The 18926-nt window shown below is 38.0% G+C and overlaps 1 protein-coding gene across 1 annotated transcript in view; it reads right to left on the bottom strand.

Moving 5' to 3' along the window:
* Window positions 1-18926, bottom strand: part of LOC102684101 (NACHT, LRR and PYD domains-containing protein 3-like) — a 78614-nt gene that overhangs the window by 48229 nt on the left and 11459 nt on the right. The window contains exon 3 of the mRNA XM_069184696.1: window positions 10369-12151. Within this exon, the coding sequence (XP_069040797.1) occupies window positions 10369-12151 (1783 nt within the window). The remainder of the gene's footprint in view (window positions 1-10368; window positions 12152-18926) is intronic.

Below are 18926 nucleotides of genomic sequence, written 5' to 3' on the forward strand. Positions count from 1 at the left end.
AAATACATTCATTGTCTTCCAATCGAGTCAAGTTGACATTGGAAGCCTGCCACACCTGCACTGTTAAACCAACCTCCCCCCTTCTCCCCTCAATTCAATTCAATTCAAGGTGTTTTATATACATGACAGATGGGTACAAGCAGTGTTGGGTATGTATATTGTAACGCTTACGGCAGACAGGCACTGTGTAAGAGCCGACGCACCAGAGCAGCGCACCGAGGGAGCGTCTGCATTTATAACTTAGTTTTTAAAATTAGTCAAGCAATATGAAGCATCTCCTTTTACTTAGTGCCTGAGCATAAAAAGAATAGGAGCATACTGCAACGCGTGTGAAGTCCATAAACGATATTAATTTTGGAACTTAAACATACAGTATATGGCTGGTCTCGGTACTTTAAAGAAAACATACACACCAGTATTCCATTTCTCCCTAAACATTTTAAGCATCGAAGTCTTTAACTAACGCGATACCGGAGTCAACGAGCATACTTTTAGAATTTGATTAAAAGGGAATATAATATGGAATCGCATATCTCAAGAAATTAATAACGATATAATAATATTCATGTTGCAAAAGAACTGCAACGGACATAAAAACTCCCTTGCTTTTAACAGAGCGTTCCATAATTTCTAACTACGAAAATGCCAGGTGAAAGGATTTGTAAACATATTTTGTTAAAGCAAGTCAGTTTTTTCCGCAACACATAAAATACATTTTTCCAAGAAAGTTTAGCCTTTGTCACTAATGAAACCACTAAATAAAGACATAAATATAGAAATCTTAAGATTTGTTTTATTTAATGTTGGTAGCGGGATGAACTGTCAGAGTGTATATTTTGTCACAGAGTTGCTGCAAGATGTTAACAGTGAAAAAGGTATTTAGAAATGAGTTATTTCAAGATGACAATTTTCAGAATAATTGCAAATCTAGCAGGATAGAGAAAGCACAGAAAACTGGCAGTTAGATTGATCAGATTAGTATGAAAAGTCATTTAGCAAAGGGAATGAGAAGAGTGACAAACTAGTATACTTTAGATCTTTTTTTCTGAACCAGGGAAAATCTGATCATGTTTCCCTATAACAATAATAAAAAACTTTATTTGATATATCACCATTAAAGGTGGCATCTCAAAGCAATACAGTAGATGTAAAAACAGATAAAAGGACCACAGATTACAAAGTAAATGCATATAAGAAAGACAAGCAGTTAGAGGTGCTACCAAAATTAGAAAATGAAGCAGATACAGACACTAAGTCTTCTGAAAAGAAAGGTTCTGAGGTTAGATTTAAACTGGCCCTGGTGTGTGTGTGTTTGTGTCTGTCTGTCCTGTGATGGACTGGCGCAATGTTCAGGGTGTATTCTTGCCTTGTGTCCGTCGCTTACTGGGATAGGCTCCAAATCCTCTGTACTGGATAAAGAGATTATAAATGGATGGAAGTAAAGGCACTGAAGAAACCCAGAAACCCACTATGAAATGGCAGCATCTCACTGAGAATAAAATATTTTATAGTGCTGGCTTAAGGAAACAGCCTTTCCACCTCTCTTGCACATCAGTATCCATACCTAGTTATTTAAACAAATTGCCTCTAATTATAAACATCTTAATATGCTGGCTCTGTGGATCCGCATCAGCTATGTTTGCCCATTCCTTCAATTCATGTGCATCCAACACACAGTTCAACGCTAGCAACTACACAAAATCTAAAATATGAGCTCTACTTGCCACTTACAATACCAACAGTACCAGCTAACTTTAGTAGTGACATTTTCATGGATCTTTTTAACAATAAAATTTACAACATCAGACTTCAGACACAATTAAACAGGCCTCAAAAAAGTCTGGTACAAACATTTTCAGCATGGAATAAACCGTTACTTTAATGGTATAAACCTTAAATGGATTCATATTCTCAATAAGATTTGGTGCTCAGTAACATGACTTAGAAAATGACAGTAGACATACGTATCATGCTTATCCTTCTATTTTTCATAATCGTAAACTCCTTAAGGCAGTTACATTTTCTCCGTTCTGACCTGGAGTTACAGAGAAATTTAAATTCTAATAAGAGATTTGTAATGAGGAAAGTCATACCAATCACTCATACAGTACCAGGATTTGCAATTACAATACAAATACTTTCTTTCTGTATGTGTTTATTTTGCAGTTTGAGTCTATGGCATTCCTTTGGGGGTCTATACTCCAAGGCATGACTTTTTTATGTCTAACATCAGTATTTACTGCTATTAATTACTGTACGATTTATAGTTGAAATCTGAGCCTAGATATAAAGTTAGATATAAAGTTAAAATCTCGACAAAGCAATGTAGGAAATACAGAGAAAATAGCCTTTACTTCCATTTCTAATCTCTTTATCCAGTACAGAGTACAACGGACACAAGGCAGAATACACCCTGGACATAGCGCCAGTCCATCACAGGACAGACAGACACAAACACACACACACACCAGGGCCAGTTTTCCCATAAACCAATTAACTTACCAGTATGTTTTGGAGTGCGAGAGGGAGTCATATCACACATATGGAGAAAAACCATGTAACCCAGAGAGAACATGTAAACCCCACACACACAGGATGGCAGGAATTGAACCTAGGGCCCCAGTGCTGCAAGATAGCAATGCTAACCACTTTGCCACCATTATAAATGGATGGATATCTTAGTTATCTTTCTAGTTCACAGGTTTGCATGCATAATTTAATTTTGAAAGCCACTGAGACATCAGGTACTACTGTTGTATTTATGAAAAAGAAACAAAACAAAAAACATACTAACAACTGTGCCATCCTACTCCTTAGTTACATTAATACATTTTTTTATTCATAAACAGTTAACATTGTTAGCAAAATATTTTGCATTATATTTAACCCTATTTTTTCTTTAGTTTTGTATTTAACTTATTATATGATAGTCAGACTTAATGTATATTTGAACAATGAAAATATATTTTTACAAGATTTTACATTAAGCACTTAAAATTAATATGGTTAATAATAGTAAACTGTAACATGCTGTAACAAGATCGGTTAAACTGCGAAAAAAATGCTTTCAGAGAAAATGTTTCAGGTGTGAAGAACATAGATCTCCAATGCAATTTCAACCAAACCTGTTCCCACACACCCTGCCCCCACTACCATTAGAATATACACAAGCACTCAAATCTTTCGAGCTAATGATCAGGTGACCCGAGAGAGAGCGAGAGAAACACCAAGGGGTGCGGAACTATTTACATGGAAAACGGGCGATCTCCCCAGACTGTCCGCCCGTTTCACTGTTACCTGGATACCTGTTTATTTAGAACTCACTAACACTGATTTTTAGTTTAGAAGGATTCAAGTAGGGTTTTAGATGAAAGGCAGCGACCTTAATCAAGCCCAAATCATAATTGAACCCATTCAGAGCCTACATTACATTTTAGCGTTTCATTCTGAGCAGAAGACCCTCACACCTGAAGAAGGGGGAGGTGTTTTTCGCTAGAAATCTCGCCTGCTTCTACTTTACAACCGGAGTGCTGGCTGTGATGAATTAAACCGGTTTTACAGGTTTCAATCACAGACCATGTGACATGGGAGTCAGGAAACTAACACACAGCGCCACCGGATTCGATAATGCTATAAAAACGCTATAAAATAATGTGACTTGGCACAGAACAAGTTTACAGCACAGTACAATCATAAATGCTGACCATGACTTTAGAAGCATAAATTGCCTTACACTCAATTTAAACACAAGCTGTCTTTAGCCCTCTAAGCTGGTTCATACAGAAATGTAGAGATCCAGGCTCAGAACACACAGCTTCATTAGCGAATACATATGCAGGACAACAGAGGATGGATTTTTAGAAACATCCCATCAGTGACATCACTGAAGTCAACTCCTAGGTACTGTAACTGTCGTGTGGATAGTTTCACAAGAATCAGACAAAGGTTTAAGCATCGCTTGTTCTAGATAAAACTGCAAAAAAAAAAAAACAACCTATAATGTACTTCTTTGCGGCTCTGTTTGCCCAAATCATATATTCACAACGTGAAATCTAGAAAATAATATTACGTAACCAAAATCCGCAATATGGAAACAGAACCTGTGTAATTGTTGATAGATGATGTACTCGTAACATTTTTTCAAGACGAACTACAACATTTAAAAAATGACTTGTATGTACTTGATATCTCTAATCAATCCACGCGTCCCAGCACAAAACGAAACTAAAACGCATACCGTTTCGCATTTCTTATTAGTTGCTCAAAAGTAATTTGACCGTATGAAATGCATAATATAAACCTAGAAACATATACGTGAGCAGTACTTAAGCACTGTAGTATCGGTGTTAAGACATACCTCTCAAATACTGTATATCAAGTTAAAAATATCTCAAGACCGATTCTGGTCATAATGAAACCATGTTTCGTGTATGTTTTCTTTAAAGTACCGAGACCAGCCATATACTGTATGTTTATGTTCCAAAATTAATATCATTTATGGCCTTCACACGCGTTGCAGTATGCTCCTATTCTTTTTATGCTCAGCTACTAAGATTTCCCTTCAGTGGTAAAATTAGATATGAATATTCAATACTTAAACGGGCACAGTTAAGACATTAAATATACATATACATACTGTATACAGTACAGTTTGCATACGGTAATATGTTTATGTTCCTAAATCAATCTCTTTTATGAGCATGTGAAAGGCATGGTGAATCACTGTACTTTGCATGATTGGAAACAAATGCGTGATTGCGAAATGCTGTCGTGTTACTTTTACAAAGACGGTCAATGAAAAAAAGAATGTTGACTAGGGCAATACTTTGAGTTTACACTTACAGCTTGTCCAAGGTCATTCATTATTAATACTATTAGTAATATCTTCGTTAAAGACTTTGATGGTGACAGCTCAAAACATGAGAGGTTGAGCTTTATTAGCTCCACCTTGCGGAAATTCTGGATACTATTATTTTGCTTGCTGTATTATAGGAGAATTTACGGTAACTTGCGGTATTTACCGGTAACTCGCGGTAGACTGCGTACAGCGTACCGCAAAATAATGCGGTATCGCCCGCGCATTTTGAATGGCTGCATCTGTAGAGCCTTGTTTTTTTCAGGTAATCGTGTGACTGTCTATTGAGATTGAGAAAATCCTGAATTAGTTAAACCTGCTTCCTGAAACATCCCCCAGAGATTCTGTTTTAGTGTCTCTTTAAGGAGCAGAAACCACACTTTCACAACTTAATGTTTTTGATCTACTGTATAGTACACCTGTTTTTGTTGTGTCTCTCAGTAATTTCACATTTTTTTCATTGTTTTCTTTCATTATTTTATTCTTGAAACATTTTTTATGAACCTTCCTGGTCTGTGAACTCTTATACTGTCAGACTCGTTTGCTGTCAATGAAAATGACAACGTCATAGTTTGGTATTTGTTAGATAATCATTAGTGAGAAGGTTGAAGATAAGTCTGCAGGTAACAGAGAAGTACAATATAGAGTAAAAGAGATATGATTAACAGTTAAACGTATGCCTGTATGCTTGTTTATTCTGTATGTATCAAGAACAAAAAGGCATACTGTAGTAATCAATGGCTATTTTTTCTTGTCTGTCAAACCTATTTGCACTCTGCAATCAGTTCTGAATGGAATAGTCATGGAATGGTGACGAGCTGTGATGGTGGTTACCTATTCATTCCCACATCCTACACACCTGAAGAAGGCTCCACTGTCAAAACATCGTGTTTCTTTTCTTTTCTTTTCAACATGCAATAAAGCTTTATTTGTTCTTATATACAACACACTGTATGTCTTTGATTTTGGTCCAACAAATTAAACTATTACAGAATACAAAGGAACCAGTAATAGGTTTATTCCATGCTTAAAAGAGAAGAAAGAAAACACAACATTTCGGCTGTGGAGCCTTCTTCAGGTGTGAGGACTGAAACGTTGTGTTTTCTTTTTTTTTCAAGATGGCGCCGTGTTAGTGGCAGTCTGCTATAGCAGCTCTGTGTCTTTTTGTTGTCTTTTTGTTTCTTTCAGTTAGTTAATGCTAGTGTGTTAGTGTTTTTTCTTCATACCCTTGCCTGCAACTAGATTTTCAATCACAACATGATGGATACTAAGAAGCTGAGATACTTTTTCTTGTTTTTTTCTGATACTCAGACCTCTGTTTCTATTGGGTTGCAATGCCGATAGCTACAGAGACATTGTCTACATGCGGGACCAGCTGATCGCGCTAACGCGTCTGGCTCTACTCACTGGAGAGAAGCCATCAGTTCCGGAAGAGCTGAGGAGGAGAAGCCGACGCTGTAGGGCTGGTGTGACGCTAAAGGCAAAGAGAAGGAGATTTAAACCCTATCTTCCTTTGATCATCATGGGAAATTTGAGGCCCTTAGTGAGCAAGACGAACTGGGAGCATTGGTGAGGAGTCAGAGGGAGTATAGAGAATGCAGTATCATGTGTTTCATCGAGACGTGGCTGCAGGAACTTATTCCGGATTCGAAAGTTACCATCGGCGGCTTTCAAAGGAAAGAGGAAAAGGAGGGGGGCTCGCGGTGGTTGTCAACAACAGATGGTGTAATCCTGGACATACTCATGTTAAGGAGCGCGTCTGAAACCCGGACATTGAACTGGTTGCCATAGGACTGCATCCATACTATCTGCCGCGGGAGTTTACATGCGCCATCTTTGTTGTTGTTTACATTCCACTCATGGCAAACACAGAGGCAGTGTGTGATGTCATAAACACAGTCACAGCCAGGCTACAAACAAAGCACCCTAGCGCTTTTAATGCTATTTCAGGGGACTTCAACCACATCTCTATTTCCACCACTTTTCCTACTTTCCACCAGTTTTTTAAGTGCCAGACCATCTTTGGGCTTCCACATTAGCAACAGAAACAGTCTCTGTATTCTGATTAAATCAATGTTGTGTTGTATAATGAGGGGGCCACTTGGCAGCTTCTGGGCCCTAGGCAGCTGCCTACTGTAGCTCACCTGTGCCCAGGGTCAGCCCTGGTTGATTATGTATTAATTTTGTTTTGGCATTTACATTCTTATTTTTTCATCAGTGTAATGTTTTCCTACCTGTTTTAACTGCTATAATGAGATCCCATGAATGCACTTAAAATTACTGTTTGGTAATTTGATAGAATCATATACATGTGTGTCCTATTTGTTGGGATATTTTTTTATAAACATTTTCCATTCAGAAGTGTTGTTAGGTTCTAATGACTTAGGGATGAAATATGTATTAATTATTTGGAGTGACTCGCCTCACTAAGGGATGGCAGCCTATCTGAGGCTGGATAGACTACCCAAAATCCTCCATCTTCACTATTGTGAGGATCGAGCTGGAGAGTTTGCTGCTGCAAGGGTGTAGATGTCGTGTTGAGGGGGCTGCAAAACAGACTTACATATGGAGGCAAGCAGAAGTAATTAATAACAATAATTGCTTACACTTATATAGTGCTTTTCTGGACACTCCACTCAAAGCGCTAAACAGGTAATGGGGATCCCCTCCACCACCACCAATGTACAACCCCACCTGGATGATACCACAGCAGCCATAGTGTGCCAGAACAGTCACCACACATCAGCTATTAGTGGGGAGGAGAGCAGAGTAATGAAGCCAATTCATAGATTTTGATTATTAGGAGGCCATGATTAGTAAGGGCAAATGGAAAATTCAGTGAGGACACCAGGGTTACACCCCTGCTCTGTTCAAGAAATGCTCTGAGATTTTTAATGACCACAGAGAGTCAGGAACTCAGTTTTACATCTCATCCAAGGGACAGCACCTTTTTACAGTACAGTGTCCCCCTCACTATGCTGGGGCATTAGGACCCACATGGACTGCAGGGTGAGTGCTCCCCACTAATACCTCTTCCAGCAGCAACCATAGTTTTTCCCATTATGTCTCCCATCTAGGAACTGGCCAGGCTCACACCTGCTTAGCTTCAGTGAGTTGCCAGTTGTGAGCTGAGGGGTGATATGGCTGCTGGCAAGTATGCATGATTAGGATGATGTGACCTGTTTCTGGACTGAACAGTAAACTGATACATCTGTACTTTTTCTTTTACCGTTTACAACCGTTTTTTTTGCAATACATGCCAGGGACCTGTGCAAAACATTTAGATCTATAGTTGTATTGTGCAATACGACTTTTTTGTGTACTGTTCTGTTCTGGTTTGTTCTTTGTGTGTTCTGGACTGTGAGTAACTCTTCGTGGTGCACTTCTCAATGTACTGATTATATTGTATGTATTGTATTATTATTATTGTATCATTCGTTACACTGTGTCTGTGTTGTCTGTGTTAAGCTGCTGTTGCACTGCAATTTCCCTCACGGGATCAATTAAGTATCTATCTATCTTTCTTCTCTTTTCAGCATGAAATAAACCTATTACTTGTTCCTTTGCAGCCTATGCATGCTGATGCAGCTACCCACCTGAACTATTACAGAATACATTAACTTAGACTAAGACCAGCATCATTTTACAGTAGTTTCATTTTTTTTATGTTGTGTTATAATACATTGTTTCTATAAAATTCCACCCTTTAATGCAACTCACTGCCAGTTGCACGGGTCATTTTGTGTGGTTTCACTTCCTCTACAAGCAATTATAACATCTGTAATTTATTTACTTGTTGTTTTTAAATACATTTTATACAAAGGGCTGGCCCCTGGCTTAGGGGAACTAGGCAACTGCTTATGGCCCCGAGGCTTCCAGGGGGCCCCATCAATGTGCAACAGATTTTTTTTAATTGGCATGTTCAAATGTGGCAAAAAGTCTGTCCAGTGGCTCTTTCTGTTGCTGCTATGTGCTAAACCAGGAAGGGTAAAGTTTGTTAGTGATAAATTATAATATTATAAGTTGTAAATGTAAGTGTATTAGTTTATATCACTATCGATGCTACTATACCGAATACTGTTTGTTTCATTTTCAGAAAGCAATAAATGTTGTAATCAATTTAATGCCCCTCACATTACAAGTGACTTTTTACTTCCATTGCAAACTATGTTATAATGGTTTAAAAATCAATTACTGATCCAGCCATTCAGAGTGCTGGAAGCAAAATATGACCGTAAATAGCATGCTCCATTTCACTGCGTTGCAATGCTCAATACCATTTGTATTTTTTTCAAATAATCAGACACAGGAAAGCACTACATTGTAAAACTGCCAGGTGGCACAGTGAATGCTTAATGTGGTGTGACTAACATAACATACACTAAATCCTATTTTAATAATAAAAATTAAATGTGTATTTACCCACTAGTGCATTTCATTATTTTATATACAGGGTGAGATAGATGAAAACTGGGATGTCTTTCAGAATCTAGACACAATAATAAATACCTAAATAGTGTTAATATTTCCACTTCCTAGAGCTTCAAACCAAGGGATGTTTACTTGCTGTGCTTGGTGTAAGAAACTGATCAAATGAATCTTCTGGTTTACCAGAAGAAGGTAATTATTTTGTGTTTAATCCCAAACTTTTTTCTTCTGATTCATAACTGTAACAAATTGTCAACTTTGCAATGAAGCTCTACCCTTTACCTATGCCAATAGCATGGCCTCTTGGAAAGGATAAGGAAAGATCTCTAACCATGTACATTTGATAAGCACCACTTAGATGATGTGAGGGCTGCCAAAATGCTCAACAGATATCTTTTGTCATCTGAGAGGAGAACACAGTAATAAAGCCAATTCATAAATGGAATTATTAGGAAGGCCATGACTGATAAATACCAGGGGGAAATTTGGCCAGGACAATATGGTTCACAACCCGTACAGATCATTTAATATTTACGTTTTAACATCATGGAGTTAAGCTACTATTTCAAACGTACTGCATGTGTTTAATATGAGTGTTAATTTATATTAATTCAATGTTTAATTGTCCTCATCAAGTTAATGATTGCTTTGAGATCTTTTTTACAAGACTATCAATATGTTATATTGTTATATTCAGCATATTCAGCTCTCTGTTTGTTAACTTTTACAGCATAGTTCCTGAGTGTTATTCTTGTGCTAATAATATTGCTACTTCTGTTCTCTGAACTCATACTGTATGTGCGCATTTCAAATTATTATGATTGATTGCTAGTAGCTTAAAAGTAATAAAAGTGTAGATCCAATAAATGTATTGGACTTGATTATTGTATTAATGTACTAAATTACTGTAAAAGTAATTTCCAATTTTCAAAGGAAATGTAAACCATCAAATTCCTCCAGATGCTGCTCCAACAAACTAATTCCAATTGTTTTTTTTTTCTATATGAAAACCTAATCTATGGAAGAAAATCTCACATAAAAATTATATCTTCCTTTATAGTATATTGCAGTATATCAATACTCACAGAGCTCTTCTGGTGTACTTGACAACAGGCAGCAGTCTCAAATGCATTTCTTTTTTTGTGCTGTACTTCTTCAAGTCAAACTCATCAATTTCTTCTGAGATCATAAAAAAATAGGCCAGTGCTGAGCATTGTTCAAGTGAGAGCTCTCCTCTTGAAACACTTCCTGAACTTAGGAAACTTTTGATTTCATCCACAAGAGAATTGTCATTTAGTTCATTTAAACAGTGAAACAAGTTGATGCATCTCTCTGGAGAAGGACACTTCCTAATCAACTTCTTGATGTAGTTTGCTGTTTTCTCTGTGCTCTTTGAGCTGCTTTTTGGCTGTGTCAGTAGGTCCTGTAACTGACTCAAGTTAGAGTCCACAGAGAGACCAAGAAGAAAGCGAAGGAAAAGGTCAAGGTGTCCATTCTTACTTTGTAAAGCCTTATCCACTGCACTCTTGTTCAATTCATACAAGCCTCTTTTTTGACATTTCCATTTAAATTTGCTTCCAAAGCTATGGTCTAGTGGATTTATATTGTTGTTTCTGTTTGAAAGAAAGACATATAATGCAGCAAGATACTCCTGAATGGTAAGATGTACAAAAGAAAATACTTTATTGTCACTTAATTTGCTGTCTTGTGTAAATATTTCTGTACACACTCCAGAGTACACCGAGGCTTGGCTGATATCAATGTCACACTTTTTTAAGTCTTCTTCATAAAACAGTAAACTGTTTTTTTCCAGGTGCTCAAATGCCAGTTGCCCCAGTTTCTGAATGAATTGTGACTGAAATTCCTTTGAATTCGTACTTTTACCAAGGTATATGTCTTTCTTATGTTTTATCTGATGTAACATGAAGCGAGTGTACATTTCAGTTAGAGTTCTAGGTACATTGGTTACTTCTTCATTTTCTTTTGAAGCATTCTCCAGAACAGTTGCTGAAATCCAGCAGAAGACTGGTATATGGCACATGATATAAAGGCTCCTCTTTGACTTAATGTATGTGATAATAAAATGGGCCTGAGTCTCATTTGTGAATCTCTTCCTGAAATAATCCTCCTTCTGCTGATCATTAAATCCTCGCACTTCTGTCACCTGATCAACATATGCAGGAGGGATCTGACTAGCTGCAGCAGGTCGGGATGTTATCCAAATGAGAGCAGAGGAAAGCAGATTCCTTTTGATGATATTTGGCAGCAACACATTTAGAGATAATTGCTTTTTTACATCTTGCCAGGGTAAAGTGTTCTGAAAATCTAAATCAAGTCGGCTTTCATCCAGACCATCGAAGATAAACAAAATCTTGTAGGTCCCAGATGCAATATCACTAATTTCTTTCACTTCCGGGTAATAGTGGTAAATAAGTTCCAACAGACTGTAATTGTTCTCTTTCATCAGATTCAGCTCTCGAAAGAGAAAAATGAATATGAAATCAATGTCCTCATTAGCTGTTCCATCTGCCCAGTCAAGAATAAACTTCTCCACAGAGACTGTTTTACCTATGCCAGCAACTCCTTTTGTCAGCACTGTTTTGGTACAATTTTCATCTTTATGAGTGGATTTAAAAAGGTCATTATTTCTGATTGTGCTCAATTTTGAAGTTGTTTTTTTTACTGTTTTCTCAATATGCCTCACCTCATGCTCTTCATTAACTTCTCCACTTTCCCCTTTTATTATACAGAGGTCAGTATAAATATCATTGAGGAAGACTTTCTTCCCTTGTTGACCTTCAGATGTGTTTTCATATTTCTTCTTCATCTTTTCTTTATGTGTCTCTTTGACTCTTTTCTGTGATGATTCTGAAAAAAAAAGAAAACTTAATATGAAACTAAATTCTAAAACATGATGTGCCAAACCCAAGAAAGTGCATAATGCATTGTACCACAAAGTACATGCTGTATTACTACATGGTAACGGTCAACGCCTTATATTTTCGAAATAATCTAAAGCAGGGGTGCAATACATCGTATAACCACCAGGTGGCACAGTGAATGCATAAAGAACTTGAACATGAACTTGAACTTTATTGCCATATGTAACCGGTACTGGTACAATGGAATTCTTATTTACAGAAAGTCTCTCGATTGTAAAACAAGTGTAAAAAACAAGACAAAGTGCAAACAGTGCATCAAGACAATGTACAAACAAACAATAGACAATGTGCAAGTAAACATGTAGACAGTTTGAATGTAAACAATACAGACGTGTAAACAATGACTGGAGATGTGCAATAGATAAGAAATCATAAAGAGGTAGATGGTGATGGTGTAGGTGTGGTCCGAGGGGGATGGCTAAATGTGTTCGCCAGTCTCACTGCTTGTGGATAGAAGCTATTGAAGAATCTAGTGGTAAGTGTCCGTATGCTCTTATATCTCTTGCCTGAGGGCAGTGGGGTGAAGAGCTCATGCCCGGGGTGGTGACTGTCCTCTGTGATGGCCAGAATTCTACCACGGCAGCGGTCCTCAAGAACTGTTTAATCTCGGTGAGACCGCAGCCGATGATCTTCTGTGCCATATTGACCATTCTCTGCAGTGCCTTTCTTTCTCGCGAAGAGGTGTTGCCATACCACACGGTGATCCTGTTGGCGAGGACGCTCTCGATGGTGCAGCGGTAGAAGTTCACCAACACATGTATTGGCATCCCCCATCGCTTGAGGCACCTCAAGAAATAAAGGCGCTGCTGAGCCTTCTTCATGATAGAGTCAGTGTTCACAGTCCAGGTTAGATCTTTAGAGATGTGAATTCCCAAAAACCTAAAGCTGGTGACTGTTTCCACTTCTGTTCCATCAATACTGAGTGGGCTGTGAGTGTATGGCCTGTGTCTCTGAAAGTCCACTATTAGCTCTTTCATTTTCTTTATGTTCAAGTCCAGGTTATTGCTATGACACCACCTAAGCAGCTGTACAACCTCATCCCTGTAAGTGGACTCGTCATCATCACTGATCAGTCCTATTATAGTGGTGTCATCGGCAAACTTAATGATGCGGTTGTTGCTGTGTCTTGCTGTGCAATCGTGAGTAAATAGGGAGTACAACCTTGGACTCAGACAGCAGCCTTTTGGGGTTCCAGTGCTCAGGGTGAGTGGTGTTGATGTTTTATTGCCTATCGGCACCACCTGTGGTCTCTCGATGAGAAAGTCCAGCAGCCAGTTGCAGACAGAGTTGCACAGACCTAATCCCCTGAGCTTTGTCACCAGTTGACTGGGTATGATGGAATTGAATGCTGAACTGTAGTCCACAAACAGCATTCTCACATACGAGTTCTTAGTGTCCAGGTGTTCCAAGGCTGTATGCAAAGCCAGGGAGACAGCATCATCCACTGATCTGTTGTTCTGGTAGGTGAACTGCAAGGGGTCCAGGGACTCTGTGATGGAGGAGTTGATGTGTGACAACACCAGCTTCTCCAGGCATTTCATCACCAGTGGCATTTGTATAACATTATTAGTACAGTAAATCTTATTTTAATCAAAATTAAGTATGTATTAACTCGTTAGTGCTTTTCTGCACTCACCGATTGATAACACTAACAGATGGGAAAGCTTAACAGCTCATGTGCAGCATTTGGGCTGTCAGTAGAAACCTCCAGGCTTCAAATCCTGGTCAATGCTGGGGGACAGTCTTGTTCCAATTACAGAATTTATGTTGTATAATGTTTAGACTTTTAATCATTTTAAACTGTGCATTACAGCATGTTTAACATTTAACTCATTAAAAAGTAGGTATATTTTATAAAAGCAAGATTGCTCAGTTGGACAAAAGTACACAACCTTCCACCTTCTTAAATTCATAAATATTTTAATTATGCATAAATATTTTACGCATCAAAGTCTTTAACTGGGTGACTTACAGTGGGTTGTGGTTTTCATGTGCTTGTTCTAACATTATAAACCTTATATTCTGTACTTCATAAAATGTTATAACATTTTAGCCTTTTCTAAGAATTTGTAGAAAGAACACCACTTGGTGTTATTGTAAGCTGTACTTTAATACCACTTGATAGTAATATTAATATGGAATCGTGTAACCCGATCAGAGAATTACTTTCGGTTTGTTTCTTACATAGCCGAATACATAAAAATCGTCCATTATACAGTAGGTTGTTGTTGGCTCCTGTGTGAGCATGTGTATCTGGATGAGTTATTATAAGTGATGGTTTCGTGATTAATTCATGATTAGGATTTCTTTGCAGAATTCTTTAAGTTAAACAAAGGAGGGAAGAAGGGTTATTTTTACAATTGCCAGTAACCAAAGGGGGTGCCGGTATTTTGATTTTCCTGCGTGAACCATGTTCGCTACAATATTATTAATGAGTCCCTGAGGCATATCTTACAAGTTTCAGAATTATAAAAAATAATCCTCTGTAGAGTTTGCACAAGAAACAAAAGGTACATTTTGAGAAGTCGTGTACTGCTTGCAAAGTAGATGATTTTGACAAACAGCTAATTTTGGTTGAAGAATTTAAAATCTGTCTGTACTATAACTTTATTTAATTGAGCAGAAAGTCACCTTGCTCTTACAAGCGGTTCTGTTAAGCAGAGTTTGTGTTGAATGAGTTTTTATCACCTTTGTCTGTCCTGGGTGGGGTGTTAGGGAAGAGTGATGGAGAGTGAAATAAATGACCACCAGCACACCAGCATTTTCGCTTCTCCCTGGTGCGAAATGACAATGTGCTGGCTGGCACCGAGCAATCCTTTTCAAGCTCTTTCAGAACATCTTGGAGATGGTCTGGAGGTTGATTTGTTATTATATTATTATTCACATTAATATTAATATTTGATATGTACAATTATCAGAAATATGAATACAGTTTGCATAGTATTTTATTGTGAGAGCAATTACAGCAGATATTTCACACCTGAAAACATGTTTTTTTTATTTAACTGGGAGTGTGAACATTGAATGATCACTGGGGAGCACTGTGAGATTAACTCAATAAAATTGTATCCAGCTGTGAATCAGCTACATGACGTTGCCCCCGTTAAGTTTTTGGGAAAGGGGTTTAGTAGGCAGTGTTACTCACAGTTTAGTGCCCATAGAGTGTTAGTTTTAATACACTGTATAACAGTGTATTACTATAATCTTGCAAGTACACTTGTTTGTAATTGCTATTCTTACAAATACATTTTGTATTGTTATTCTGTTTGTGTCTCCGTGTTAGTTGGTGGGCAAACGTTCGAGATGAAAATTCTTCCACGAGGAGGGTACCTTTAAAGCAGAAAAGCCGGCACCAAAATGTTTCATTTTAGTCTTTGGCATTTTAGTCATAGAGGTGAGAAGACGCCTCCCCCCTCCTCCTTTCCTCTGGCTACCTGACTTGTCCCCAAATTTTAATCATTCTGTGTCCAAATTGGAGCAGGTGAGAGAGAGTAGGAAGAAACACAGACAGAAAAAAGTGAATCCTGGCTTAATTATAAATTATATTTTACCTTTGAAGAAACATATAAGATGTGAAGAAGGGGTTAACTAATTCCTTTCTGCACAAAGACTTCTTGTGACAAAAGACATTCCAGGCTTTGAGTTACGGCAGGAATTACTGATAAGAATTCGAGATGCCAGCTAGAAACCCCCCCTCCCAAACTAAGGAAACCTAAAACCAACCATTAAGAGTGATCAAAGTCTGGGAACTGTCCGAACACCGTGACCTCTCCCCATTACCATGGTAACAACTATGTCAGAAGCAGCCAAAATGTGCTATATAAACTGGAAGTTTGGTACCTGTATTTCAAACAATACTTCGGTCTTATTGTTCTTTGCATGCAATAACACTCAGTTGTTTAAACTTCATCTCGGGATCCAGAACTTATTTGTCTGTTACAACACCTTCATTTTTGTACTTTATAAGTTTGTATTTTACTTATTTTCTGAAAGTCAGATTTAATGTATATATGAACAAAGTCTTGTAAATGTTAATGTTTTTACAACATCTGGAAGAAGTGCAAAAATTTATGTGCAATTTTTTTATATTTACAGTGCAAATTTTACATTTTATTGATTACTAATAGTTTATGCTAACACCTGACTTTCTTATTTAGATGTACATAAAATATTGAACTAAGTGTGACATAACATTCAGAAATACAATTAAGAAGAGTATGTGGTATTTGTATAGATTAAACTTTTCTAAAATGGATAAAAAACTAAAAACTATTAAAATGTATAATGTTTCCACATGTAATAATAATAATAATAATAATAATAATAATAATAATAATAATAATAATAATAATAATAATAATAATAAACGTTATTTTATATAGTGCCTTTAAAGGTGGCTTCTCAAAGTGCTTTACAGAATGACAACAACAATAAATAAAAAGAATACACAAGATAAAACAATTTACAATATACAGAGGAGACCGTGAATGGTGGTACTAAGAAAAGCAGAGGAGTGAAGAATGGAACCAGTTAAGTAAAGGATTTTCTAACGAAGAGGGTTTTGAGTCTGGATTTGAAGGAGTTTAGAGAAGGTGATTCTCTGATATCCTTGGGGAGAGAGTTCCAGGGCTTGGGGGCATAACAGGAGAATGCCCTGTCACCCATACAATGTAGATGGGCTTGGGGGACAGTAAGGAGAGCAGAATTAGAAGAGCGAAGCTTGCGAGGTAGGGAGTAGGGTGATGATAGTTCAGACAGTTACTGAGGTGCCAAGCCATGCGGAGCCTTATAGGTGAGCATGAGGATTTTAAAGTCTACATGGAATTTGACCGGAAGCCAGTACAAGGACTCCAGGATAGGAGTAATGTGATCATTTGCACTAGACCTGGTCAGGATTCTTGCTGTTGGATTTTGGAGATACTGCAGTTTGTTCAAAGTAGATTTAGATACCCCATTGAGTAGAGCATTACAGTAGTCAATTGGAGAGAACACAAATGTGTTGATCAGCTTTTCAGCCACAGAAAGTGATAGCATAGGGCATAGTCTAGCGATATTTCTGAGGTGAAAAAAAGATGTTTTGACAATATGCTGCACATGTGAGTTGAATGTTAAGCCAGAATCAAATACTGTATAACCCCAAGGTTTTTCAATTTAGATTGAAGCTCAAGTACAGAACCATCTACAGATAGGGCTACAGGACTGGCTTTACGAAGTTGATGGGGGGTGCCAATAAGCATGACTTCAGTCTTGTCACAGTTAAGATGAAGGAAATTTTGAGTCATCCAAATTTTTATGTCAGAGATGCAATTAGATAGAATAGAGACAGCCACATCAGTGTTTGGTATGGATGTATATTTGAGTATCGTCAGCATAGAAATGAAAGCTGAGGCCATGTGATCTTAAAAGCTGACCAAATGGAAACATGTAAATGCTGAAGAGCAAGGGGCCCAGTATTGAGCCCTGAGGAACACCAGACTTAACAAGACCAATCTCAGACCTATACCCATTAAGAGAGACAAAGTGACAGCGATCAGTGAGGTAAGATTTGAACCATTTGAGAGCAGTGTCAGAGACTCCAAACACAGTCTCAAGACAAGAAAATAAGATGTCATGGTCAACAGTGTTAAAGGCAGCACTGAGATCAAGAAGGATGAGTATGGAGAGAATCAGAATCAGAAGCTATTAGAAGATCGTTTGTGACTTTGACCAGGGCGGTTCCTGTGCTGTGAAGTTGACGGAAGCCAGATTGGAGAGGTTCGAAAAGGTTGATTGTCATGAGGTGGTTATGTAACTGAAGTGTGACAGCACGTTCTAGATTTTTTGCAAGAAAAGGTAAGTCGGAGATGGGGCAGAAATTGTTAAGGTTGTCGAGAGCCATGTTAGGCTTTTTTGACACGGGGGTAATGGCAGCAGTTTTAAGGACCGTTGGTACAATGCCAGTGCTCATGGTTTCATGTATAATATTGAGGACAATGGGAGAGAATAGAGAAGAAAAACAGGACTGAAATAAAGTGGTGGGAATGGGATCTAAAATAGATGTGGTGGGTTTCATGCGTGTAACTAGTTTATTGAGGGATGCTGAGTCAAGAAGAGAGACGCTGGAGAGAAAGGAACCAGAGAAGTTGGATGAGGAGGGAGGAGGTATGGAAATGATATGTGTAGTGGAGAGAATGTGATGCTGGATGTTGTCAATCCTAGAACTAAAGAAATCTAAGAATGTGTTGCAAAGTTGCGGTGAGGCAGGTAATATGGTTGGGGAAGTTTTGCTTGAGCAGTCTGTAGATGGTGGAGAAAAGATGTCTGGGGTTGCTTTGGTGATTTTCAATGTGAAGAGAAGTAGGCGGATCTAGCAGGCTCTATAGTAACCGTATATTCAGACAAGTAATCTCTCCAATCCTGATAATGTACATTTAGGCCAGAAAGACGCCACCTATGCTCAAGTTTGCAAGAGGCTGCCTTCATGGATCACAGATGGTTGTTGTACCAGGGAGCAGGGCGAGAGAAGGAAATGGTTCAAGTTTTTAAAGGAGCAAGGGTGTTAAGGGTAGAGCACTTTTAAGTAACTATATTTTGTCCTCTAGAGGGTCAGAGGAAGAGAAACAAGATAAGGAGGACAGAACAGAATTTGCAAACCTTGGGTGATCAATTGATTGCCAGTTGCAGAAATTTACAGAGCATGGGGGGGAGTGTTAGAAACAGTG

The sequence above is a fragment of the Lepisosteus oculatus genome, chromosome 27 (genome assembly GCF_040954835.1).
Source record: "Lepisosteus oculatus isolate fLepOcu1 chromosome 27, fLepOcu1.hap2, whole genome shotgun sequence".
Taxonomy (NCBI): domain Eukaryota; kingdom Metazoa; phylum Chordata; class Actinopteri; order Semionotiformes; family Lepisosteidae; genus Lepisosteus; species Lepisosteus oculatus.